Here is a 27,187-nt window from a genome sequence, read left to right on the forward strand (position 1 = left end):
CAGGAGTCTCCCCCAGCCCTACCTGGAGATGCTGCCAGGGATTGAACTGGCAACCTTCTGCCTGCAAAGCAGATGCTCCATCACTGAGCTATGGCCCCATCCCTGAAGGGGAATATCTTACAGCAGACAGTACTCACGCATCGTCTCCCATCCAAATGCAAACCTGGGCAGACCCTGCTTAGCAAAGGGGGCAATTCATGCTCACTACCAGAAGACCAGCTCTCCTCCCCAATATTGAAAATAACTATCCTCAGTAGTCTAATTTTTACAGGAGCTGTATGAAAATATCTTCTATAAATAGTGGTAGCAGTCCATGGGTAATACATGAGGATCTGGGGTAGGGCTTCACAACTTCGGCTATTCAGCTGCTTTTGGACTACAGCTTCCATCATTCCCCCCCTCCCCCCACTATAGTGGCCAATAGTCAAGGATCATGGGCGTTGCAATCCAACATCTGCAGGAGGGCTGAAGTTGTGCAGTCCTGATCTGGGGAGTCCAAAGCAGTGTTCCCCGTAACAGGGGTTCTCAGATGTTGTGGCCTACAACTCCCAGCATCCCCAGCTGCAGTGGTCTATGGCTGGGGAATCATGGGAGCTGTAGTCCACAACATCTGGGAATCTCTTGTTACAGGAAACACGGGTCCAAAGGTGCAGAAAGGTTAAGTACTCCTTTTCTAGGTCAACCACAACATGAAAATTCCCAGTTTTTCAGAGGAGGAACTTCCCTTTTTTAACCAGTTCTTCTTTAAAAGGAACATTTAATTTAATGTGAATGCATGCGCCCAAACTGGACCCTCCTCCTGCCTCAGTGAAGGGGGGCAGAAACATGTGACGTGACCCAGAGATGCCAATGGAACAATCAAAAGGTCTTTGTCACAGAACCAGCTTAGATGCTGGGAATTCATCCCTCTCAGGTTGGCTTATTTGCAGGGCTGTGCCAGATCGTCTCCCCTATTGATTTTGGGGCCGAAAATAGGGCTTCGGGAGGGGCAGAAATACTTGCTTTAAAATTGTGAGCATATTTATCTTAAAAAATTTTTTTTCGCCCTAACTGCTTCTGCTTTGCACATTTTTCTCCTCTTCTATTTAACTTTGTCTTCATTCTTCCTGGATTAGCCATGCGACTGATTCCAGCCACTCAGGAAACACACGGTGAAAGGGGTGACATAATCGCGCTACATAGCCAATCAGGTTTGTCTAAACGATGACATCAGTGAGGGCGAAAAGATCACGAGAGTAAGGGCAATACTTCCTGGAACCTGTCTTGTGGGAGATCCTGGCCAATCACATAGCAAATGGGGCAGCATCGTGATGCTACGTAGCCAATCAGCTTTGACGATGTCATACTGCCACTGAGGGCACAAGGAGCCAATTGAGAGGGAGGGCACAATGAGCCAATTGAGAGGGAGGGCACAATGAGCCAATTGAGAGGGAGGGCAATGCAAATGAATAGGTGGCCATTTTTGCAGGAGTTCCCAGAAGGCATTATCAAATGGGGGAAGGCGCTTTCCCAATACTTCTCTAGGTACAGCCCTATGTATTAGCATTCGGACTTGCCACACAAAAGGGATCCGACCACTTCAGCCTTCGAAACAACAGTGGGTTGTTAGCCACGGCACTGCACAGCACAGAGAATCGCACCATCTCCCGCCCCGCCCCCCGCCAGGGACACAGAGCAACGCCACCGCCACATTCCGGTTAGGAAAAATTTGTGGAGAAGAACCTACCAACGCTTGCTGTGGGCGTCATGCACAGCACAGAGCCTGAGCACCATGCAGTGAAGCGTGGAAAGATGAACAGAAGGGACATTTCATTAGTGAAGCAGTTCATGGGTTACGAGAGAACTCTTTCAACCGAAGGCTAACGCACATGCAAATCTCCGATCTGGGATCATCGAATCAGGATCCAGGTTTCCACTTTAAGATCATGGCAAATTTAGAATCATGCTAGGATTCTTGGCGGGGCGTTTTGCCTGGCATTCTGAACACAGATGCACACACAGCTTGGGCTGCTTAACACAGTGCGGCTTTCTGGGTGCCAGGGAACACAGACACCAACTCGCGCTGCCGTTCAGAGTTCTGTAGGGTTGCGACATGTACAGGGAGCACAGTGTAAGCAGAAGGTGGGTTCTCGTGGCCATCAAAATCAGCGTAGGAGGCAGGCTACCCAGATTTGCATGATTGTCAGGATCCATGCTTTCCCCTCCAGCCCAGGTTGCTTCCAGCAGGGCTCCCCAGGTTTGACTGAGGGTGGAGAACAGCAGATGTCATACTGCCACTGAGGGTGCAATGAGCCAATTGAGAGGGAGGGCATATGGAGCCAATTGAGAGGGAGGGCAATGCAAATGAACAGGTGGCCTACCCTGATGCTTTGGTTACGAGAACCCTCACACTGCTTCTGCTCAGCCACCGGCACCCAGAATGCCCTCGCCCACATGGCAGCCATAGAGAGCAGTGCCTAGAGCGGCTGCTGTCAGTGGACATGGCAGCCTGCAAAGCACACTCTATGATCCCAAAGCTGGAGCAGCTTTGGATCACTCTATGATCACCTTGCATGGAGGGACTCTCCCAGCACCAAGAAAAGTGCAGCACTGTGTGGAGGTCAGCACAGTGGGAAATGGCTCTCATTTATTTATTCGATTTCTATACCGCCCTTCCAAAAATGGCTCAGGGCGGTTTACAAAGAGAAACAACAAATAAATGAAATGGATCCTTGTCCTCAAAGGGCTCACAATCTAAAAAGAAACATGAAAGTGTTTGGCCAAAGTGATTCCTGCTTGAAAAACAGGGAGGATCACTGATGTAGAGGATTCGTAGAGTCATTCCATTTTAAAAGCTGGAAGGAGCCTTGAAGGTCTTCTCATCCAATCTCAGTCAGTGTAGGAAACTTTGATATCAACCCTGACAGATCCAGCCTCTGATTGAACTCCTCTAATGAAGAAGAGCCCACCACTGCATGAGGCAGACAGTTCCACTGTCTAACAGCTCTTACAGTTATGAAATCCTTCCTGATGTCCAGCCTGAAGCTGTCATTTCCTCTAGTCCTGCTCGAAGGAGCAACATAGAATGATTTCGCTACTTCTTCTGCCAGCCTTCAGATATCTGAAGACAGCTCTCCTATCCCCTTCTTCTCCGGGTTAAACATACTCACTCCTTCAACCTTTCCTCACAGGACTTGGTTTCCAGACTTCTCGTCATTTCTGTTGCCTTCCTCTGAACCCATTCCAGTTCATCAACGTCCTCCTTAAAATGCAGTGCCCAGAGCTGGACACAGTATTCCAAGTGAGGTCCGACCAGAACAGAATAGAATAGAACAATGACTTTCGTGAACTGGACACTGTGGCTTTGTTAGCACAGCCCAAGGCTGTACTAGCTTTTTTAGCAGTTGTGACACATGACTGGCTTGTGGCCCCTGCTAACTGGGCAAAGAGGCACCTTTTTAATGTGGAGATTCTCTTATATTTAGCAGGGGGAGAGCAACTGGCCGTATCCACCCCCAGCACAGCATCCCTCCAGTGACTGTTGTTGGTGTCTATCTTATGTTTCTTTTTAGACTGTGAGCCCTTTGTGGGACAGGGATCTATTTATTGATTTCTCTATGTAAACCGCTTTGGAAACCTCTGTTGAAAAGCAGTAGATAAATATTTGTTGTTGTTTGTGTTCAGCTTGTGGTCCACAAAGACACCTAGCTTGTTCTCATGTCAGCATTTTCAAATCTGGGGCCCACCTTTACTCACTTTGAACGGTGGCACTGTCACTGGGGCAACCCATCTCAGGCCAGGCTGTATCCCAGTTGTGGGTCCCGAATGAGCAGCTGAAAACCACGGGGTTTCAACAGGAGGAGGGATGGGAAAAAAGCTATCCTTGTTGAAACACGCGTATCTACATATTTATCAAAGCTGCTGCCCCCAATAGGCATTCCTGCTAGTTGGGACGCGATTATCTCCATTTTACAGACGGGAATCTTGAGGCCAATGGAAAATAAGAGATGTAAATAAAATGTAGATGCAGTGGAGGCCGGGGCCTCTTCCTGAGGGGAACTGTGGGGTAAAATACAGTGGCTGGGAAAAGCATCCACACACCAAATTCGCCCTCCCCAAATGGCCTCTCCCCAAATTTTTCTGCCGTTGAAGGCAGAAGCCGGCACACACTGGAGCTGCCAAAGAATCCACAAACCGGTTCGCGATTAATTTAGCAGCACCATAAAAAGAGAAGGAAAAGGCAAGCATCAGTGGAAAATGTGGGAGCCACCTTAGGGCATTCAATCTCTTAATAGTGTAGAGGAGAAATAGGCAGCTCAACCTTCCAGCTTTTAATCACGGACGAGATAAGAGAGCAAAGTGCTGGCATTCACCAGACTGCAAGGAGTGGGGCCCAAAGGCTGTCTCCAAGGAACAGGCCTCGTGAAAGTGCATCGGCACATCTCAAGCTCTAGAAGTGGGGTCCCCCAGCTTGGGTGGCCAGAGGATATTGGACTACAACTCCCATCATCCAAAGACCACCGTGGCAGGGGACGATGGGAGTTGCAGTCCAACAACGTCGGGGGACCAGCGTTCCCTATAACAGGGATTCCCAGACGTTGCCGACTACAACTCCCAGCCCCACTCCCAGCTACAATGGCCTTTGGCTGGGAATTATGGGAGTTGTAGTCAACGTCGTCTAGGAATCCCGGTTACGGGGAGCACTGCTGGAGACGCAAGCTTGGAATCCCCTGCTTTACTCAATCCGCCGGAGGGCAATCACCCCGAACCGCCAGTAACTGCTCTGGGGCCTGGTTAGGGTGACGCGGTCCCCTGGGAGGTCCTTCTCCTCTTCTGAGAAGTGGAGCACGAATGATTGCAATCCCAATTCTTGTTCTTTGTGCGTGTGTGTAATCAAGGACTGTGCACCCTGTCGTTCCCAGCGCTGCGCCTCTAACCCAGTTCTCGAGAGCTGTCCCGGATCCACAGCCTCCAAAGACACTTAATAGCCTTTGCAAGGTAACGAGAGCGGCAGAGAGATGAATGCTTTACTGTCCTTCGTTCCCTAGCGCGACAACGCCACCTCCTCCCAAATGCAATGTTCCACCCCCGCCCTGCCCCCCCCCCCCGCCGGAGACCATCTTGATTTGTGCACCTGTCGCCATGCAACACCTGTACAGATCAGCAAAACGGAGGCTGCCCCATTACCAAGGGCGGCGGGAGGGAGGAGTTGTGCCAGCACAGCTCTGTCGGGAAAGAACCCGCTGAGCAAACCGCAGAAGCCAGACCGCGGGCGTCACGCCATGCCGGCCACGGCCGAGCGAGGGCAAACGGCGCGGGCAACCCGTCTTGCCGCCCGCGTTCCCAGGCGGGCGGACCCGCGCGGGCCAAAGCGGAGAGGGAAGCGCTCCGAGAGACCTACCTGTGGGGATGAACGTTGGCTGCTGCAATTGCATGTTTGCTAGGGCCTGTTGGTAGTGGAAAACATTTGGGTTAAAGACTGTGGTGGCACCGTTGTTTTTTTCAAGTGCTGGTCTCTTTGGTAGAGGCTGAAGGGCACCGGGAGGCAGGGCCTGCAGAGTCCGAGAGAAGTCGCCACAGGCGGGGGGCGGGACAGATGGGGAGGAGGAGAGGAGAAGGGGAGGGTGGAAACAGAAGCCCAAATTAGGACACAAGTAGAGATCGCAAGGCTCAAACTAGATATGGTGTGTGGTCTGCCAATCACCTGCAACTGTATGGGGTCCAAAATGGGGGTGGGGTGGGGAAATCACTGTGGTCCATTAAATTCACAACTTTGGGGGATAAACAGGTAGTGCAGATGGAGAGGGTGAAATTTTGCAGGAGGACAAGTCCGTGCTACAAATGCAAACCAGGTTTTAAGCCAGGCCTGCTCAACTTAGGCTCCCCAGCTGCTCTTGGACTACAACTCCCATCATCCCCAGCCACCGTGGCCAAGAGCAAGGGATTATGGGAGCTGTAGGCCAACATCTGTAGGAGGGCCGAAGTTGGACTCTTGGGGCTCCAACCGCTAAGGAGAGAAATCAGGATTCGTGGGGAATGAATATATTCTGGCTAGCCCCCTTCCCCCCCTGCACGCCCCTCCTGGAATCCCCACGGTTCTCTGAGACAAGCGTCAAGAGTTGAGCCGCCTTTGAATCGGTTTGCATTTGCAGCGCAGCTGTGCTCGGAAGGAGACGTTTTGATTTCCAAAGGAGAGAAGGGTCATTAAGAAATTAAAAAATAAAATAAAAAGATCATCAGAAATAATTTGCACTTGGTCAGGGCAGAATCAGAAGGCAGTTGCAGGCAACAAGCATTAGACAAAAACAGAAAAGAAAATTACCAGCTAAGAGGAGACAGCTATTAAAATATTAGCGTACGATGCAAATGTTAGCGAAAAAGTCAAGAGAGCTGTCCTTGGCTACCTTCCTGTGTGCAAACATCTACCCATTTGGTACAATTAGTCCTTGAAATGATACGCAGCAGCTGCAGCAGCAAGGATATGTGAGAGCTCCAAGCCGACATGCTTGCAGAAATGGGCTTTCTTCATGTACGCACGTGAATACTATGCATAGATCATTGTGGGAGTGTGACCTGGGCAGAGCCACCACTGGGTGAACGGGTTCAAAGAACCCGGGCCGCCACCCCCAGGGGCCGCACCTCACGGCCCCAGACACACACCCTGTGTCTGACATCAGATGCGGGGGGCATTATTTCGCTCCCAAACGGGGCTGCGCAGGGAGTGCCACTCCTGGCCTCACTGTCAACGCAGTAAGGCTGATCTCCCTCCCAAACGGAGCCGCGCGGCCCTGTTTGGGAGGGAGACCACGCCCTCACATCTCACATCAGATGCAGGGGGCATGGCTAGCCGACACCCTGGGTCTGACGTCAGACGTGGGGTCAGGGGGCTACAGTGGCGGCCAAACACGGGCTGCCGCCGGCCTCCCTCCACCACTGAGCGTGACTTTAGCAGCCGGTCAGGTGCGCATCTGACACATGGATCGCACACAACAGGAGCCATGTATTTCTGCTCCAGACTGGTGCCGATGTGGAGAAAGTAGGCTCGTTCACACGATTATTGTTTCCGGGACGACCACGGGTGCTCCCGTTTTGTGACTGTATGTTAAGATAAAAACAAAGTCAGAGATGGGGAGCTTGATCGTGTGTGCTAAGCCCCAGCTGGGTAGGGCGTTTTTTCTTCCTTTCTTGTTCCAAAGCAGGGGATGGAATCTGGGGAGGGCGTGCTCACTGGACCCAGCTGGGGCTTTGCACACGATCAAATTCCCCACTTCCACCCTTGTTTTTAACTCACGGACAATCAGAAAACAGGAGCGTGCGTAGCTCCTAGGCTAGGGTAGGATATGTGTCCTATCCTAATAATGATCGTGTGAACAAGCCCATCTCTACTGATGATGCTACATCTTGTGGAACTTTGGGGTTAATCCAGAATTTGTTTCCGCAAGCCTGTTTTTAGGAGGACCCAAATATCCCCATACGAGGGCAAGAAGCACTGTCTGAAACTTTGCAATTTGGGCTGGATTGACAAAGGTGCAGCTAAGCTGGAAGGGGAAGGAGCGGGCTTAGCAGATTTGGGGATGATCAGCAAAACGTGCACGAGCAAAATGCGTCATAGAGTGCTACCTTTCCCAAGCTCTTGAGACAGGCCAGGTTCAGACTGCGAACCACCAACCAAGCCCAGCTAAACCGAAGGCCAGCTTAACCGGCCGTCAGCTGAAGAGGGGCTTAACTAAAATGCACAAGGCAGCTGACTTTTACGGGGTGGGTTATTCCCCGCCCCCAAACCAAGCAATGTGTGAAAGTCATGCAAGGAACCAGGGTCGCAGGGGGCCAAATGGAGGCTCTCCAGCTCTTGTTGGACTACAAACCCATCATCCACTGCTGTACCCGTTCCGACCCTTTGGCTTAATTGGGCTGTGAATGTAATTGCAAGAGACAATGGATAACGGGAAACCCTTAATTTCCTGCTTTTTTCTTAAGGTGGACCACTTTGCCAAAAAGGATGTGTGTGTGTGTGTGTGTGTGTGTGTGTGTGTGTGTGTGTGTGTGTGTGTGTACGGACAGGCGGGGGGTGGGGTTGATGACTCTTTCTAACAAGCATATCTTCTCTTTTTGACCTGTCACATCATGGTGCTCCGAGTCCGTCAAACCTGTTTCACCGCCAGAGTGAGAGAAATTGCTTCAAAACCCTTGCGCATAGGAAAAGCGTGCCCTATGGTTTACTCATCCTCCAAAGGACATGTCTCAACAACAGAACGGCCCGTCGAGCTCTCAGAGAGCCACGGACATTTCTCCCCATTAATGACTTTGTGCAGATAACTGCCTTCTCCCCCTCGCCCCCACTTCCTCTGCCAGGCCCTGGATCAAGGTTTCCACGAAATCCCACCTTGCAATCTTTTAAGCTGCCGTGAGACACAGGCAGCCGGGGTTCTCCAAAGGGAGAGGTGAGCCCCCCCTCGAAGGGGTAGCAGTGGCTAGAGACGCTGGGCGTTCAAGCCTGCAGCCACGGAGAAGCCGCTGCCAGTCTGTGTAGACAATACTGAGCTAGACACAGCAAGGGTCTGACTCGGTATACGGCAGCTTCCTATAAGCTGCGTCCCCAACTCAAGTCTCTGAGTTGACTGCCACGGCTGAGAGCCAATAGGACAACTCCACTGCTTCCCTGGAGACCTTCCTATTAATTTCCCAGTCCTTCCCTCCTTGGTACACTGTAAAAATAACGAGTGTTAACCGCTCAGGTCTCTCATCTAGCAACCTCGGCTTCAGAGCTACCTTTCTAGGGACAGAGATCTTGAATTTATGAAGCTGCCGTACTGAGTCAGACCCTTGGGCCATCCAGCCAGGGCTGGCTTACCCGGACTGGCAGCAACTCTCCAAAATCGCAGGCACAAATCTTCCCAGTTTGGCTAACCTGACAGCTCTCGCTTATAGAGCAGGTGCTGCTAAGCCCTGCTAACTGAGCGAAGAGACACCTTTTCAAGTGGCGATTCACTTCAATTTAGCAGGAGGAGAGCAACCGGCTCTATTCAACCCCAGCACAGCATCCCTCCAGTGGCTGTTTCTGGTGTCTGCCCTATGTTTCTTTTTAGACTGTGAGCCCTGTGAGGACAGGGGACCATCTTAATTAATTCTGTATTATTGATGATTTTTCTACGTAAACCGCTTTGAGAACTTTGGTTGAAGAGTGGTATATAAATATTTGCCGAAGCAGTACATGCTCTGCCACTGAACTATGGCCTTTAAAGATTGGATGCATTCAATCAGGGGTTCCCAAACTGTGGTACCAGGTGTGGCTGAACTACAAGTCTCATCATCCACCACTACTGGGGATGATAGGAATTGTAGTCCAGCAAAGCCTGGACTACTCCAGGTTGGGAAACCCTGGCATAACAGAATAAAAATCCAATAATTCCGAAATTTCAAGTGCCATCTCCAAGGAGTCCCACCAGGCCCCTTATGTGTTCTTGGGCCTCTTTTAACGACTTTGCTCTTTCAACAAGCTTTCGACCTCGAAGAGAACTGCTGTTTTAAGGCATTCGGAACAGTCAAATCTATTCACTTGCACACAGCATGCTTCTGTGTTTGCGAGATCTGAAAGTGAATTTCACCCCAGTTCAGCATATCGGCTGACAGCTGGAATGGGCATGATATTAACGTGCAATTGATCATTCATCCAGTTGTTCAGAAGCAATACTGGGCAAACATTTGACACGGTCCTCCCCTACCCCAGGGGCATGGCAACAAACCCCTCCTTCCATCCTGGCAGACTATTCTGGGGTACACCCTCGAATTTGCATGAGCAAGGGGCGGCCCGTGAACACGCCACCAGGGAGCGGGGGCGGCTTCTTTAAGTGTAAATGGAGCCGGTGCTCCGCGCCGCTCAGCAGCCCCCGCGGCGGGAAATTGCCTCCACCACTCACCTGGCCGCTGGCGGGGGCTTGCCTCGGTGGGAGCCAGGCGAGTGACCGAAGTGATTCCCCACCACTGGGGGTTCTTGGCGGTATGAAGCACCGGCTCCGTTTACACTCAAAGAAGCCACCTGCCGCCCTCCCGGAGGCGAGTTCACAGGCCGCCCCTGAGCTATGCGAATGAGGACATGAGAGCCTAGAATCTCATATTGTCCCTGGCATGCAGGGGGCGAGCATCTACTGAATCGGGCCGTCCTACAGCTAGAACTCCCTCTTTGGCAGAGCTGACCCTGGCTGTGACATATAACGCATTTCCTAGGGGAAGCCAGAGAAATTACTAGGCTGGTTCTCTGGACCAACAGCTGGTAGGAGGCGAGTGCCCTGAGCGTGCTGTTAAGAACAGGTCACGTGCCGGGGGGAAATCAAGGTAGGAGGACGGGGAAGTGATGTTGTGCTGGTGGTCTGGGCAGGATAGGAGGGGCGTGCATTGCCTCCGCCCTCGATACAGTGCTGGGAACATGATGGGGGTTGGTCACATGACGGCTGTCCTACCCAGATCAGGGCTGCTTCCACTTCCTCCTACCCTGGTTTTTGCCGACTCGTAATCAATTCTCGGGAGGGCGCACAGGGCTTGGAGCAAGGTTGGATGCTCCTATCACCCAGCTGTCGATCATGAGAACAAACCTTCTTGATTCCCAGTTTAGGGAGGCTCACCATTAGTGTACTCTGTAATGGGGATTCACAAAGATTGTTGACTACAATTCCCATAATCCCCAGTCAAAGTCCATTGTTGCTGGGGGTGCTGAGAGTTGTAGTCAACAACTTCTGGGAACCCCTATTACAAGGGACACTGCTCACCACAGAACAGTTTGAGAACCCCGCCAAACAAAAATGAAAATGACATATTAAAGTCTTAATCGATTACTGATTAACTTTGGAGGAAAAAAGAAGATATACAGGGTTGCGGAATTACTTGTGTTTGTTCTCTGTGTGCAAGGTTGTAGGATGGGGTGGGAAACCTTGACCCTCCAAGCTGTGGTTGAACTACAATTCCCATCATCCCCAGCCACAATGTTGCTGGGGTTGATGGGATCTGTAGTTCAACCACAGCTGGAGGGCCAAGATCACCCACCCCGTTGGAAGAGGTTGGATCTGTTTTGCTTAAAAGAAACTGGAGTGTTAGATTCTTCGAAACAGGGGCACCTTTAAGGCTAAGGACTGAGATGAAGAACAGTTTACAAGATGTCATGGATGGAAATGCACAGCAGGAGGGTAACTTCAGACTTCTGACAGTTTACATGGAAACAGGTTTCACTTTGGTTTTCAAAACGCCACCGGAGACTGCTCATTGGAGGAATGCTCTGTTCGGCTCAACTCCTCTTGCCAGGGTGGCAGCTGAGTAGATTTGGGTTGAGCATGTAAAGACAGATCTTGATTTTAAAATAATCAACCAGGAAAAAACCCCCACAAAATTTTATCAACAAGAAAATACTCCTCCATGGATGTAGACAGGATGCAGCATGGAACAAAAATGGGACCTGTAGAATCTATTTACCCATGTGATCTGAGGTTTTAACATCAGGATTTGTTGGGTGCTCTCTCTTGCTCTCAAACTGGGGCTCCTAGCCCTTAGGAGCTTTTACCTTTTGTGACAGCAGCCCGTTTCCACTGCAATCCTGGCAAGCTGAGCTCTGTGCTCCAAGGGAGCCCTCTAACCTGCAGTACCAGCCTGCCTACGCCTCAGGTCAGCTGACCTCCAAGAGCCAATCCCAGCCCCTCAAGCCCTAACATGCCTTAGCCTCTGGGGTGTGCTGAACATTTCGAGGTCAGAACCTTCCGCCTTAGAACGGGCCATTTTGAGTGCTCTGAGCTCAGAACGCCATTAAAAAGGGGAGTTCTGTTTCGAGCACCATTTTGGATTCCAAAATGGCGCTCAGAATGGGGTTGGACCATTCCGACGGAATGCTCTGCGCATTTTGAGTTCCGTTCCAAACTCGAAGCGGAATACAAAATGCATTTTGTGCACACCCCTACTAGCCTCAGGGCTTGCTCCTCAGTCTGAACTCCTTCCCTCTGGGTGAGGACACGGCCTTAGCACCTGCTCCCATTCCAGACTGCCACCTCAGATCTTGACCCAGGACTTGACTGGACCACACAAATCCACGCCTCTGGCTCCTTCAATCCTGGCTTGACGCTTTCGACCAGGCGTTCCCAAAATGTGGTACTCCAGATGCTGCTCAACTAAAACTCCCATCATCCCCAGCCAAAATACATTGTAGTTGGGGGTAATGGGAATTGTAGTCCAGTAATATCTGGTGTACCACAGGCTGGGCACCCCTGCTTTAGACCTGCTCCTGGCCCAATCCGACTGACCGCCAGCTCTCCTCTGGATCCCAGAATGTGACCGCCTGGATCCCAACCCTTGTTTGAGGGCTGTCCACAGACCACTTGCCTGTTCATTTTTTACAAGTCAGAAGTGCCTGCAAACGAACAAGCAGGGCTACTAACTTCTAACAAATATTTATATACCACTTTTCATCAAAAGCTCTCAAAGTGGTTTACATAGATATAAATAAGTAAATAAGACCCTCTCCCCAGAGGGCTCACCATCTAAAAAAGAAACATAAGAGAGACACCAGCAACAGCCACTGGAGGGCTGCTGTGCTGGGGACGGATAGGGCCAGTTGCTCCCCCCGCTAAATAAAAGAGAATTGCCACTTTTAAAAGGCACCTCTTAGCAGGGAATTGGAGTCAGCAGAGGAAATGTCCGCTTGCTGCTTTGCTTTTAGTAAACTTAAAGGAAGCAAGAGCAGCAGGGGGTTGTTGACTGAGTCACAAGGCTGTCCTCTCACACACCCTTTTGGCCCATCTCTAATGGATCATAAGGGCAACTGGCAGAACAAATTGCCGGGGAGAGGTTCATAGGCAGCTTCTGAAGCAGGGCCTTTGTCCATGTCGGAAGGTCACTCCCTGGGCTGCAGTGAGAGCTGGGCCAGCCACTGCCACGAGGCACACATCCAACGTTCTTTGTTACAAGTTCTATCAGCCCAATTATTACGGAAAGAGAAAGCCAAGGTGCTATGAGTAATTATTCTTTTCCCACAGGGGGAGAGGGGAGGAACACAGCCCACTTTAAAGAAGGTGGGGATGCTAAGGCAGTTCTTTCTGGGGCGGTTCTCTCAGGAGGAAGGGCTTTTGTGCCCAAATCCCCTCCAGAAACACCCTTTGAATGTGTTAGCAGCTTAGAGTTCCTGTAGCCCGGGGGTCTCCATCCTCAGATATTCTTGGACTACAAGGCCTATCACCCCCCACCAGTGTGGCAGGGGATGATGGGACTCATAGTCCAGCATCATCTGGGGACCCAAGGCAGAGAACCCCTGCTGGAACCTATCATTTGAGAAGAGGGTCATTTTAGTTCAAAGCTGTAGTAACTCTCCAGGAATACTGAGTGGAGGCAAATCCCAATTAGCATTTTGGATGGCAACTGGGTTCAAAAGGCCTCTTGTGACAGCCCCTGCTTGTCTCACTTCCTTTAGGTTTTCCAAAAGCAGCAGCAAGCGGACACCACAGAGAGAATGCATCCCCTCCTCGTTTCTCACTTCCAGTTGAGTACATTTTCTTACTTGGGGCACTGTTTGAATGTGCTAACCTGTTCCCGAGAAGCCTGGATGAGACCTCCGAACTTGGCCTAACTCTTTGTAGCCGCCTTTGCTCTAGAGTGCCACAGGCTCAACCGGGTAGCCATCAGCCTGGGCACAGGTGCAGTTTCAGGCTGGCTTTGCTCGGAACACAAATGCCAGCAGAAGGATGTGCAACGAAACACTGCAACACCTGACAGAGCCTCTGGGTCTGTCCTGTGGGCAGCACACAGTTGCAAATACAGAACGTGTATTTGGAAGAGGGTGGGGGTGGCCACAGCTTGGGGACAGAGGATATGCCCTGCATTCAGAAAGCCCACAATTTAACCGTGGCATCCGCAATTAATAGACTTTTGCCTGAGATAGAGGAGTAGGGCCATATAGTGCATCTGCTTTGCATGCAGAAGGTCCCAGTTTCAATCCCTGGCAGCATCTCCAGGTAGGGCTGGGAGAGACTCCTGCCTGGAACCTTGGAGAAGCTGCTTCCGGTCAGTGTAGACATTACTGAGCTGGGCGGACCAAGGTTCTGACTCAGCAGGGCTGTTCTCACAACTGGGTAGGGCAAGTATCCCGCACAGCTTTGGGAACTGTGTGCACTCCCATTTATTGTGGTGGGTGAGTTAAAAGCCAGGGCAGAGGAGGGGGAAATGACCGTGTGGGTGGTATCTCCTCCTAAACTGGATAACATACTGGGTAGGACGCTGCCGTCCAATCTTGTCCACGCCTCCCACACAATCACTTTCCTCTCCTCCCACCTAGCTTTTAAACTCACATACGGCCATGAAGAGAGAGCACGCACAGCTCCCACAGTTGGGCAGGACGCTCACCCCAAAGTTTAACAGTTGGGGTGACAGCCCTGGCATAAGACCACAGGGATGTGTGAAACAGCTCAAAAACAAGCTGGTTCGCACTCGAACCAGCGTGAACCGCCAGGTCCGGTTCACTCCGAAACGGCACCGAACCGCTCGTGCCAGTTTGGGCCCAGTTTAAGGGGGGCTTCCATATGTGTTATATTCATGAGTGGAACTGAAGTACTTACTCCCGGCAACGCCTCCCCCCCACCGCCACTGGCTTCCCCCCACCCCGACTCTCGGGCCCCTTTTGGTCCTCTGCGTCCATGGAGGCCATGTTTTTGGCCTCCATGCATGCACACAGGCCATTTGTGTGGCCAAAACAGACAGAACTGGGCCCGGGAGACACGGGGGGGGGGCTGGGGAGGGTAAGAGGAGCTACCACAGGCCCACCCCCCCACACGACCACTGGTGGGAGTAAGTACTTCAATTTTACTAACCAAGATAACACTTAGGGAAGCCCCTCTGTCCCACTCGAATTGGGCCTGAACCAGCTCAGATTCGAGCCAAGCCAGGCCCTGTTCCGGAGGGGAGCAAAACTAAACTGGTCCGAACCTGGTTTGGATTCGAACTGAGCTGGAAAAACCAGTTTTGTGCCCATCCCTATAAGGCAGCCTCCTCTCTGTTGCTATGAGACCCTGGAGAACCGATAGTAGTCCATGTAGATGGTACAGATCCAATTGGACTGGTGTTCTAACTCAATAAGCTTCCGGTCTGAAAGAAAGAGCGGCTAAGGCCCAATCCTTAAAATGCCAAACAAGCTGGCACACTGCCGGGGCTGTGGCAAACACAGTGGCACAGCCACTGGTTTGCGTAGAACCTTGGGTTTCATGGCACCGAAACTCCTGGAAGGCTTCCAGTGTGTTTCAGACCAAAGGTGTGAAACGGATCCTGCTGTGATCCATGCTGCAAAAAATTAAAAATAAAATAAAAGGAGAAGACAAAAAGGGCCCAGCTGTTGCTGTTTGGAAACAGACAGGTTGAAAAAGGCTGTGATAATGACATTACTCCCAAGCTGCATCTGGTCTTTGGGAGGGGAGGAAAGAGCTCCTGTCGTATCGAAACAGATCCGACGGCACTCATTTTTCTGTTCTCGTTTTTTGAATTGTAGCAATCGGAACAAACAGGGTAACATTTCCTCTCCGATGGGCAGTCTCCGAGGGTCACACACAAAATGAGTGGGGGGCGGGAATCAATGTACTCCATGCAGTCTAAAGAGGGTTACATGCAAAGCGAAAAGGTGAGAAGTCCAAGTACCAGGTCAAAGGTTGCCTCGAGGGGTCGCTTCAGTGATCGGACAGCTGGCTGAGTCTTAATTAGCAGGCAGCGAGCACATGATGGTAATGAGCCAAGGAAAGGGGGTCAAGCACAACAACAGAAAACAGCAAGCAGAGGTGCGTCATAAAGGAGCGTGACATTGTGGAGTAGGTGAAGAGAAAACAAAACAAACAAACAAACAAAAAACCATAAAAATGAATGCATTAGACCATTTCTTAAGAGAAGACTATACATGCAAAACGCAAGGGGCGGGGGGGAAGTCTGCAGCAATCGACCAGACACACGCTAGGATGGACCACTTTGCTTGCTGGGCTTGGCCGTAGAGGTCGTCCCGCCCACAGGACGATGGTGCCCAGCGCCAGGGAGAGAGAGGGTCCATAACCCCCCCACCCACCCTGTGCAGGTTTCCAGCAAGCACAGAGAACAGGATAAAGTTGCCCAGGGGATCTGGATAGTTTGCTCAGGGCTTTGTGCTCCCGGGGTGTTTAAATGTTTGCTGGGGGTTTAAAACCCTAGCTTTCTATTCCTCATGGGCACGGAGGCGGGAGGGGAGCAGAACACACGAGGCTGCCATACAGTGGTCCCTCTAAGAGGGATTCCCAGATGTTGTGGACTACAACTCCCAGAATCCCCAAGCAACAGCCACTGCAGCTGGGGATTCTGGGAGTTGAGGTCAACAATGTCCGAATCCCTCTTAGAGGGAATACTGCAGCCATATACTGAGCTGGGACCTCGGTGCATCCAGTTTGGCATCCTCTACACAGACTGGCAGCAGCTCTCCAGGATATAGGAACATAGGAAGCTGCCTTATTCCGAGTCAGACCTGCTCCATCTAGCTTGGTGTTGTCTACACAGACTGGCAGCAGCTTCTCCAAAGATTTCAGGCAGGAGTCTCTCCCAGCCCAACTTGGAGATGCTGCCAGAATCTGAACCTGGGACCTTCTGCATACAAAAGATGTGCTCTACTGGCAAGCTACAACCATTCCCTAAGTGTCTAGCTCCTCGTGCTATACCTTTCTCCATCTTTCAAGCATTCCCTTCTCAAAAATCCTCCAAAAGCCCCTTAAGACCTACACTATGGGATATAATTGTGCAAAAATGAAGCACCAATGCAGTTGATCGGCATAATTGCTTCCGGACTGCAGAATCTGGGTTTCCTGGCCACAGGAAATGGTAGCAAGCATGAATTGTTGCCTTTGTGAAGTGGGGTCCACCCTGGTTGCATTTGAATGGGAGACTACATGTGTGAGCACTGGAAGATCTCCCCCCCTTAGGAGGTGGACTGCTCTGGGAAGAGCACCGGCCTGCTTGCATTCAGAAGGTTCCAAGTTCCCTCCCTGGCAGCATCTCCAAGAGAGGGCCGAGAGAGACTCCTGCCTGCAACCTTGGAGAAACCGCTGTCAGTCTGGGTAGACAATCCGGAGCTAGATGGGACCAATGGTCTGACTCGGTATATGGCAGCTTCCTATGTTCCTAAGTTCCTATCCCATGGTGGTGCCAGCTCAGAAGCACAATTGCGACCAGTTTTAATCGGGTGTGAGTTGCTGTCTGCAGAAAACACAGACACCCACAGACACAAACAGCCCTGCTGGATCAGGCCCAAGGAGGCTCATCTAGTCCAGTATCCTGTTTCACACAGTGGCCCACAGGCAAGAGGCATGAGAATGCCTTCTCTCCTGCGGTTGGTATTGCAAATGGTACTGAGAGGCATCGTGCCTCTGAGGCTGAGGCCACACACACACACACACGGCATTAATCATGTCCTAAAGGCCATGTATGGCCAACCTGTGGCACGGATCCCACATGTGACACCGGCAGCTGGTATTTGTGGCACGCCTGGGCAGGAAGAGAGGTGCCAGAAGGCCTGCTGGTGGCAAATTCTCATCCACTGAGTCTGTCTTTTGGCACAGATGTGTGCCCTCAGCCCAACCAACCCCTGGTCACAACTGCCATGCCCGGTTCTCCAGCTGCGCGGGAGCAGCTTTTGCATGCTGCAGCTTAAAGAGCCGACACCCCATTTTTGCATTTTGCGCTCTGTGTGTGTGTGTGTGTGTGTGTGTGTGTATAAGCACAAAGAGGGGCACACACCGTTCTTGAAACGGAGCAAATCTGGCTCCCGGCCAGACATGTGAGCTGCTGAAAGGCTTCCCAGAATTTCTGAGTCGGTGGGTCTGGAAAGGAGCCAGGTGTAATTGCTACCCACCGAAGCCCAGCGTAGGATTTAAGTGCTGATAAAGGGGGTCTTGTCAGTGGACAGCCTGCAATGAAGGCACAGTGAAAGGGGGCCGAATGGCCCGCGAAGCGAAGCTTGCTGGGGAGTAGGGGCCCAGCACCAGTTGCAGCCTCCAGGAGTGCCCTCGACTCATCCTTCTCCATGGATTCTGACAATGTGAGGAGGCAGAAACAGGAATTGCCCCCATAGTCTATCCACTGATTGGCCGCGCCCTGCTATATGGTCAAGCGTAGAGAGACACTTGGAACATTTAAGCCAGCTGCAACAACTAAGTCTGTTTTCTCCCTTTAAGCGGAATTTGTGCATTTGTGTTTTTTTTAAAATAGATCTCTCTCTCTCTTTCATGATCCAACAGCTCATCTCTAGGACTTTTGGCCAGGAGAGCAACTGTCCCTATTCAACCCCTGCACGGCATTTTTTCCAGTGGCTCCTGCTAATCTCTGCCATGTTTCTTTTTGGATGGTGAACACTTTGGGGGACAGGGGACCATCTTATTGGTGCTTCTAAGTAAACTGCTTTGAGAACTTTTTGTTGTTGTTGAAAAGCAGTATATATGTTGCAATCATTCAATCAATCAATCATCATCGAGAGGCAGAATCTTCATGGCGGTGGGGCCTGGGCTGTTGAATTCTTGGCTCCAAGAGAGACTCAGCTAACCTCTTAGAAACCTAAGAAGACAAGAAGCTGCCATATACTGAGTCAGACCACTGGTCCATCTAGCTCGGTATGGTCTACACAGACTGGCAGCGGCTTCTCCACAGTTGCAGGCAGGAGTCTCTCTCAGCCCTATCTTGGAGATGCGGCCAGGGCGGAAACTTAGAACCTTCTGCATGCAGGCAAGCAGGTGCTCTTCCCAGAGCGGTCCACCCCTAAGGGGGAATATCTTCCAGTGCTCACACCTGTAGTCTCCCATTCAAATGCAAACCAGGGTGGACCCTGCTTAGCAAAGGGGGCAATTCATGCTTGCTACCACAATTCATGCTCTCCTCTTCCCTTTGTATATCAAGGCCTTAGGTCAAGGGAGCACGACCTGGCCACACTTTCACTGGGGTTTACTTCTTGATCTGGGTCTGCATCCTGCTGACAGACCACGGAGGCTCTCTTTTGCAATATAGGTTGTTTCATTTTTATTGCTTTGTGTTTAATTGTGATTTCTATCTGTTATAACAACTCCCCCCCCCCACCCCAAAATCATACAAGTGGAAACAACGAATATGGATAAGCTGGATTCGATATACCAATGGGCAACCAACGAATTCCATCTCGTAAGGATTCCCCTTTGCTTCAACCCCTCGAACCGGGTCGAACCGGTCTGCAACAGACCGGGCTTGGTCTGATTCGACTGTAGACTGAACCGCCTCTGCTGTCCCGGAGGCCGGTTCGGTTTGTGATCGAACTGTCAAACCGGCCCGGTTTGCTGCAGCCCGGTTCGATGTCCAACAGTTTGTGCACACCCCTAATCTTAGTTCAGTTAATGGAGATCTCCATAAGCTGCAAATCCCTCTTCCCCTGCAGGAATCTTCGGAGAGCAAAAGCTAGTCAAAGTAGACCATACTGGGCTAGATGGACCGATAGTCTGACTCAGTAGCAGGCAGCTTCTGTACAATATGAGATGTTTTTAGATCAACTCTTTCTAGGTATATCAGTACGATTGACACCACATGTGAAGCTTGATGGAGAAACAGGAGTTGCCTTCCCGCACCCATCTCCCAAGTATAGCCAAAAGTCTGGTTTGTGACCCTCGGGTCATTCCAGATGGTAATAAGCTGCGTGCCATGAAACGATTATGCTCAAGTTCCAAGCGCAAGTGTACTCCCCCTCCACACACTCCCACAGGTTCCCATCTACCTTCCCAGTGCAAATTCACACACTGTCGAGATCCTGAGCAGGGCCCTCGTGTGATTTCTGCAGTGCCACCTGTTGACCCGCTGTTGCTTTCCAAGACGAAGTGATCGCTACTTTCCTGGTGAATGAGGGTGGAAATGGCTGGTTCTTCTTGAAATGCCAAAGCCAGCCTGCAGGTGGTGCTGCAAAATCCGCGCAAGGCCCCTGCTCATGTTTGAACACAAGTGTGTTATTTGCACTGGGAGGAAGGGTTGAAGCCTGTGGGAGGTGTGGCAGGTGAGTAACATCTTGGGACTTGAGTGAGCTCCTCACGCCACACAGATGATTGCCCTCTGGAAAGTGGGCAATCATTTTTGGGCAATAGTGGGCAAAAAAGTGGGCAGTAATTATTGCCATTTGAAAATGGAAAGAGAAGTGGTCCTTTTCTTTCCTTCCCTCTTCGTTTCGGCCATCCATGTCCCGTAGATAACTAAACACTGGTAGGCAGTGTGAGGCTAGTTATTTCTCCTTCAAGGCCAGCAACTTCTGCAGATTTCTTTGCAAGGCTGCCAGGAACCCAAGAGAGGCATGCCGAAAGCCTTGATTTAAATTCATGAATAATGTAAAGGCTCTTTGGGTGGCCAGACCCTGGAGACCGGCGATCAATAAATATTTTAAGCTGGCTGGTTAACGTCACACCAGTGAGGCAAGTTAAGTTTGCGCTGGAAAGGGACAGCATGAATTAAAGACGCGCAGGGGTGCCGATGTCACCGTGAAGATGTCAAGAATTAAGCCTGATTAACAAAGCGCCCCGCAAGCCGATATTTCCAAAGGCTCGCTCCGAGCAAGAGTGCTCAGACTTGAGTGCCGGTCATTAAAGAGCGATCTTTTAAAAGACGAAGCGTGCCGTTAACGGCATGCTCCTCGCTTCTCATTTTAATGGCAAACAAGGCAGTGCAGCTACTGAGTGCTGGGACGCAAATTGGTCGCACGCAAAGATCTTTTCAAGCAAGATGGATTCTGTTGGGAAGGACGCTGGGCTGATCCATTCCCACTTGGGTTTCTAAGGAGCCACACTTTGAGCCAAGGGGTAATCGTTTAGGGCATTAAAACCTTGGGTCCCTGGGTATTGCTGGACTACAGTTCCCATGATCTCTTCGGCCACTGTGGCTGGGGATGATGAGAGTTGTAGTCTAACAACAACAGGCACAATCTTAAGGCAGCAAAACCTGGCTCAGAAGCTCCATCCTCTGCACTGAACAACTGGGGATTAGCTGTGAGAACTAAGCATGGAACTAAGAGAACTAAGCATGGTCAGAAACACTCGTTTCCTCCCAGACTACAGGTGCAGAGGAAAAAGTTCCAGTATAAACATGTTTAGATCTAAAGCTTGGCTTCTTAGATGGCACACCCCAAAACCAGTGGGCCTCTGTTCAAATTAAGCAGTAACTTTCAGGGCTGCTCAGGTTTTCACTACAGTCTTGTGGAATTTCTCCTCTCTCACACCATTTTCCTGCTGGTTTTTACACACTGAGAATTGCTGCTCTCTGCCAACCTCTCCCGAGTTTCACTGTGTGTGTGTCTGAATATAAATAGTCCCCGGGGAGCTTGATGCTGAAGGGTGACCTTAATCCACCAGCCCTAAAGGACCCGAAACAAAGAAATACAATTTCTAAACAATGCTTTGAGGCTGCAATCCTATACATGCATACAAAGGAGTAAGCTCTGTTAAAGGAGTGGGACTTCTCCCTCTCCCCCCACGCAAGGAAGCATGCCGTAGGATTGGGCTGTATAAGATGAAATGCACCGGACCATCCTAAGGGTACTAAAAAGAAGGGGGGTATTCTCTCTCGCTCTCTCTTTGCAAGGCAAACACACAATTTTTAACAGCGCCTTTGCTGGCTGTCGTCCCTTACCATAGCGGCTGCAGCGTTTTGATTCACCTGGTGCTGAGCTGCCTTGATTTTGGCTTGCAGGTGTGCAGGGGGGTGAAAGTACTTGCATTTCTCCCGAGAGCACCGCCCTTTGATGTAATCCATGCAGACTGTAACCGTGTTCTCGTTGGTGTCGATCATGGCAATATCAATCGGGTGGGCGTAACGGCAGTCATTTTCACCCCGTGTGCAATTCCCACGCTGGAACTCTCGGCAAACCTTGAAAGAAAGCCACATGGGTCAAACAGGAAAGCCAGCAATCTGCGCCCCAAGCTCTTCCAGCAATGACTGGATCAGTGAATGGGCAACCCCATTAATTAATCCTCTGAACTGAATCCCAGGAGGGCAGGGATAATGGAGCAGGAGGGGAGGAACAAATGTCTCTGGGCTGCAGAGAGGCCACCAAGGGTTAGGACGGGGACAAGAGAAGGGGCCTTTTCAGTTGTGGCCCCTCGGCTCTGGAATGCCCTCCCAGAAGAGCTTCACCATGCTTCTTCCCTAAAAGATCTTAAAACCTACTTGTTCAGAGAGGCATTTTAATGTGTTTTATTACAGCCCGATGGGCTTTTAATTCTAATTGGGTTTGTCTTAATTGTTTTTATTCTACATGGTGTTTTATTGAGTTAAATGTTATATTACTTTTACTGTTTTACTGTTATGAGCTGCCCCAAGCTGTATTGTACTGGAGGGGCGGGACATAAATATTTTTACTACTACGAGTGGCGCAGCGGGGAAATGCTTGACTAACAAGCAGAAGGTTGCCAGTTCGAATCCCCGCTGGTATGTTCCCCAGACTATGGGAAACACCTCTATCGGGCAGCAGCGATATAGGAAGATGCTGAAAGGCATCATCATCTCATACTGCGTGGGAGGAGGCCATAGTCAACCCCTCCTGTATTCTACCAAAGTCAACTACAGCGCTCTGTGGGCACCAGGAGTTGAAACTGATGGCACACTTTACCTTTTACTACTACTACCCCTTCTCCCCCACCACCACCACTATGCGTACCGTTGTCCAGGTTTGATTCACCTGGTGCTGAGCTGCCTTGTTTTTGGCTTGCAGGTGTGCAGGGTAGTGGCCCCTCTGGGTTTTTTTTTCATCTCTGTGCGGAATGGGTTTTGTTCTGGGCAGCAGGATCAAGGCAGTGTGTGAGCACATGCATGCAGAATGGGGCCTTCCTGATTCAACCAGAGTGGGATCTAAAATGAACTGAGCTGAGTGGTGCAGCAAGGTTGGAAGTACCCTGTTTCCCCGAAAGTAAGACCTACCCCGAAAGTAAGACCTAGCAGTAATTTCTGATGTACCGCTAATTGCCCTAGTGGATTTTTGGGGGCTAAAATTAATATAAGACACTGTCTTATTTTCGGGGAAACACGGTACTTGCATTTCTCCTGAGAGCATCGCCCTTTGATGTAAACTATGCAGCTCGTAACTGTGTTCGCATTGCTGTTGATCATGGCAATATCGATTGGGTGAGCATGGTGGCAGTCGTTTTCACCCCGTATGCAATTCCCAATTCTGCTGGGTCCCCTTTTTGAGATTACCATGCCTCTGTCCCAAATTCATTAAAAAAAAATAAAAAATGCCTGAACACTTTGAGGCTGTGCATGCAACCAAAGACTGAAAGCTCCTAGGTTTGGGACCTTTGCGTGTTTCCTGGTTTCTGGTTCTGTGGAAGCAAATAACTAGATAGGAGTTATGGGGAGTGATTGTGTGGGAGACAGGAGCTGGGTAGGACAGCAACATCCTAGCCAACATTTAACCAAGGTAGGAAGAACAGCTCCTGTCCCCCACGCAATCACGTCTCCCTCGTCCTATCTAGTCGTTTCTTCCCACACAACCGGAAACTGGGATTGCACATAGCTTCCAAACTTGGATTAGGACACTTGGGAGTTTTTGGTTGTGTGAACAGCCTCTTCCTCTGCTTCTGTCAAGCCAATGCGCCTGCCATACCAGTCATGGCCCCATGTGGGCAGATAAGGCCTCTTCTCATAAGAACAGCCCTGCTGGATCAGGCCCAAGGAAGCCCATCTAGTCCAGCATCCTGTTTTACACAGTGGCCCACCAGATGCCTCTGAGAAGCCCACAGGCAGGGGGTGAGGGCATGCCCTCTCTCCTGCTATTGCTCCTCTGCAGCTGGTATTTAGAGGCATTGTGCCTCTGAGGTTGGAGGTGGCCTATAGCCCACAAGACTAATAGCCATTGATAGCCCTGTCCTCCATGATTTTGTCTAAGCCCCCTTTAAAGCCATCCTGTGGCAAAGAGTTCCATAAGAGTTAATTATGCAGTGTGAAGAAGTACTTCCTTTTGTCGGCCCTAAATTTCCCATGATCGTCCTGGTTATCCTCTTCTGCATCTTTTCCAGCTCTACAATGTCCTTCTTAAGATATGGTGATCAGAACTGTACTCCAAATGTGGCCACATGGGATATACCCACAATTCCCTCCATGCATTTGCGGGGAGGTGGGACCATGCCTGCTGCCTCAATCCACCTCCATTTCCTCTTGTAATTGGCGACCGCTAAAGTGTCTGTGCTGCCATTTTTATACGCATGCAGAGCTGCATCCGATTCGGTATTCCGTGTAGGACTTCAGTCACTTGAGAGGGTGGGAAGGTGCAGCTGGCAGGAAAGAACGAAGATCTCCTGCCCACACAGACAAGGTTTCTTGATGCAAGATGACAGACTTGAATCAAAAGCCTCTTACTCTCCGATCCCCCTGGTTTGGCAACCAGGTTCTGGGGACTTGGGGCAGGAATTTGTGGTTCTGCTCTATTAACACCACTCTCAAGGGTTTCTCACGACTCATCCCAGTGAACTGTGACCGTATCGTCCACGATCTGTGACCGTATCGTTCACGATACAACTTTGATGCCTGAGAGATGGTGGAAGCTGCAAAGCCATTTCAAACAAACATTGAGCTTGACAGAAAAAGGGAAACGCTCCCTTCAGTGTCTCATATAACCAGTCTTAAAAGCTTCTGGCCCTCTGGACTAGCAGATCAAACAGTCTGCGGACATTATATGGAACCGATGCAATCAAGACTTTACAGAACAGAGCGCAGCCTGACCAAACTCCGCCCAGGGCCAGATCAGATGTTTGGAGCAGCTACATGTGTGCTAAAGATGTGCTTGTCCCATTTGCCTGTTATGAACGGGGGTGGGGGTGAGGTGGGGATCGAATACCAGAAGGAGCACGTGGGAGAGGAGAGCAATGCCTGCTCTCCCCACCCCCCTTGCTCTGACACAGTTATTCCTGTGCTCCGAAATCAGATCTGAACCAAGCAAGGACAAAACTGCTTAAAGCAACAGAGTCTGGAGGTGTCACGGGGACTTTTTTTGCTTCCCATAATCTGTCAGACCAGGCGTGTAACTATGAACTGGGGGTTGGGGGCAAAGAAAGAGGGTCAAAGCCCTGTACTAGCCAATAGTCCCACTCCAGAGAAGTATTCGCAGTGCAAACAAGGTGGGCCAAAGGTGCCCATCAGGGGCACTGTTAGGGGGTGGCCTATGGGGCATGGGCCCCCAAGGAATGGCTCAGAGCCCCAAATCTCAGCAGCTCCTTCCCTCCGCCACGACCTCTTCCCGAAAGGATGTGCAGCAGTGAAGGCTCCTGCACGGAGCAGGGGAGAGATTGCTCCTAGTCTCACTTTGCTCTCTGATGCCTCCACCTTCAGAGGTGCGGGATTGTAATACTAGAGACTTTTTAAAAAACATACAGAATTATTCTGGGGGTGGGGGATGATGGGGTTTAATTATCAGAAAGGGGCTAGGGTCCTGTGTCTTTTTAAGTCTCTAGAAGTGCCCCTGGTGCTTATACAGTGGTCCCTCGACTTACGAAGATAATCCGATCCGAACGCACGTTCGTAGGTCGGAATTTTCGTAAGTCGAAAAGCGCATCCACGGAGGTCCGGAAACACTCGTAAGTCGAGGAAACCGCAACTAAAAATTCGTAGGTCGAGGAAGCCGCATCTAAACCGGAAACGACTTCCGGTATTTTTTGTCGTTCGTATGTCGAAATCTTCGGATGTCGAGTGCTTCGTAAGTCGAGGGACCACTGTATCTGTTTTAAATTTTTAATCAGATTTGTTTAATTCCCCCCACACACACACACTTAATATTTTAATTTTACCATCTTGTGTTTAAATTTTTTGCTGTAAAGCGCCTTGGGATTGCTTTAATGAAAGGAGGTATATAAATTTAACAACAAACAAACAAACAAACAACCCATTTGTACCTGAACAGAAGATGACCCTGAATTCAAGACATCCCCCTTAAAAAACAAGAGTTTAAATACACGATAAACCTGCATTTACCCAGAAGGAAAGGCACTCTGAATTTAAGACGACCCCACAATTTCTAACGTCAAAGAACTTGGGGGGCGGGGGGCGGGACGAGGTTTGGAGTCAGATAAACACAGTAAATTCTTCCATTGCATAAGACGGGTCCCCAAGGGTGGGTCTCCAAATGTTGTCGGACTACAACTCCCACCCACCCCCGCCACAGGGGATGATGGGCGCTGTAGTCCAACACCACTTGGGGGCCCGAGCTTGGGAACTTCTCGCATAAGACAACACCACGATGCAAGAAGGCGCCAATACCTCCAGCTTATCGGTCCTCATCAGTTTCTGCCCAGCAGAGCCTCCCGGTACTGAAACAGTCGGGTTCCCGGACACCAGGACAGGCGTATTTGGTAACAGCTCTGCAGGAACCAAGCCCATGCCAGGGGACATATGACTTAAGTAGGGGCTGAAAGCCATGGTGGGGCTAGTCGCAAGCGAGGGAGTCACCGGAAACGTCGTCTGTTGGCAAAGGAAAGAGAGTCAAGGGGGCAGCCGGCTTCGGCACATGCCAACCTTTGGAAGCAATTAGCTCCGTTGCACCAGCTGAGAGGAGAACGCCTTGGTCTATTAATTTTCTGCCGTTCACTTGTGATTCCCCACCTCCTCCTCCTCTATTGATTCTCGCCTACCACGAAGGTGCATTTCCTTCTTCATCGGTCAGGACAAAGAACACCTGCGATCGTTAAGGGCTTAATGACACAATTAAGGAGGCACCGGAGGCAATTAGCACAGCTGCCCCCCACCCCCACCCCGCGTCCACTTAACCGTTCACTGGCATAAAAGGAATGGATCTGTCCTTTTTGGACATGAGATGCGCTGGGATGAGCTACCGAGGGGCAGAACTGGAACACAGGCATCTGCCCTCTACTGAGTCAGAGCCTTGGTCCCTCTAGCTCAGTACTGCCGACACTGACTGGCAGCAGCTCTCCCAGGTTGCAGGCAGGAGTCTTTCCCAGCCCTACCTGGAGATGCTGCCAGGGATTGAACCTGGGGCCTTCCGCAGGCCAAGCAGATGCTCTGCCACTGAGCTACGGCACCATCTCCAAGACACATGCTTTGCGTGCGGAAGAGAAGAGCTGGTCTTGTGGTAGCCAGCATAAAATGTCCCCTTTGCTAAGCAGGGTCTGCCCTGGTTTGCATTTGCATGGGAGACTACATTCAAAAGGGGATGGGGCTGCTCTGGGAAGAGCAGAAGGTTCCAAGT

General features: G+C 50.7%; 1 protein-coding gene and 1 non-coding gene across 14 annotated transcripts in view; both read right to left on the reverse strand.

The window, feature by feature from the left end:
* MBNL3 (muscleblind like splicing regulator 3) overlaps positions 1 to 27,187 on the reverse strand; it is a 127,992-nt gene that overhangs the window by 20,887 nt on the left and 79,918 nt on the right. For 5 of the 13 annotated variants that reach the window (XM_053273530.1, XM_053273519.1, XM_053273522.1 and 2 more), the window contains 5 exons: positions 26,242 to 26,442; positions 21,625 to 21,861; positions 15,631 to 15,684; positions 5,381 to 5,531; positions 1,727 to 1,762 (listed from right to left, as the gene is read on the reverse strand). In XM_053273530.1, the coding sequence (XP_053129505.1) occupies positions 1,727 to 1,762; positions 5,381 to 5,531; positions 15,631 to 15,684; positions 21,625 to 21,861; positions 26,242 to 26,442 (679 nt within the window). The remainder of the gene's footprint in view (positions 1 to 1,726; positions 1,763 to 5,380; positions 5,532 to 15,630; positions 15,685 to 21,624; positions 21,862 to 26,241; positions 26,443 to 27,187) is intronic. The other 8 variants (XR_008311591.1, XM_053273523.1, XR_008311592.1 and 5 more) reach the window with 6 other exon arrangements.
* On the reverse strand, positions 26,950 to 27,021 carry TRNAA-GGC (transfer RNA alanine (anticodon GGC)). Its single transcript has one exon. It is a non-coding gene; the product is annotated as a tRNA-Ala (tRNA).

This window comes from Hemicordylus capensis, chromosome 11 (genome assembly GCF_027244095.1).
Source record: "Hemicordylus capensis ecotype Gifberg chromosome 11, rHemCap1.1.pri, whole genome shotgun sequence".
Lineage (NCBI taxonomy): Eukaryota > Metazoa > Chordata > Lepidosauria > Squamata > Cordylidae > Hemicordylus > Hemicordylus capensis.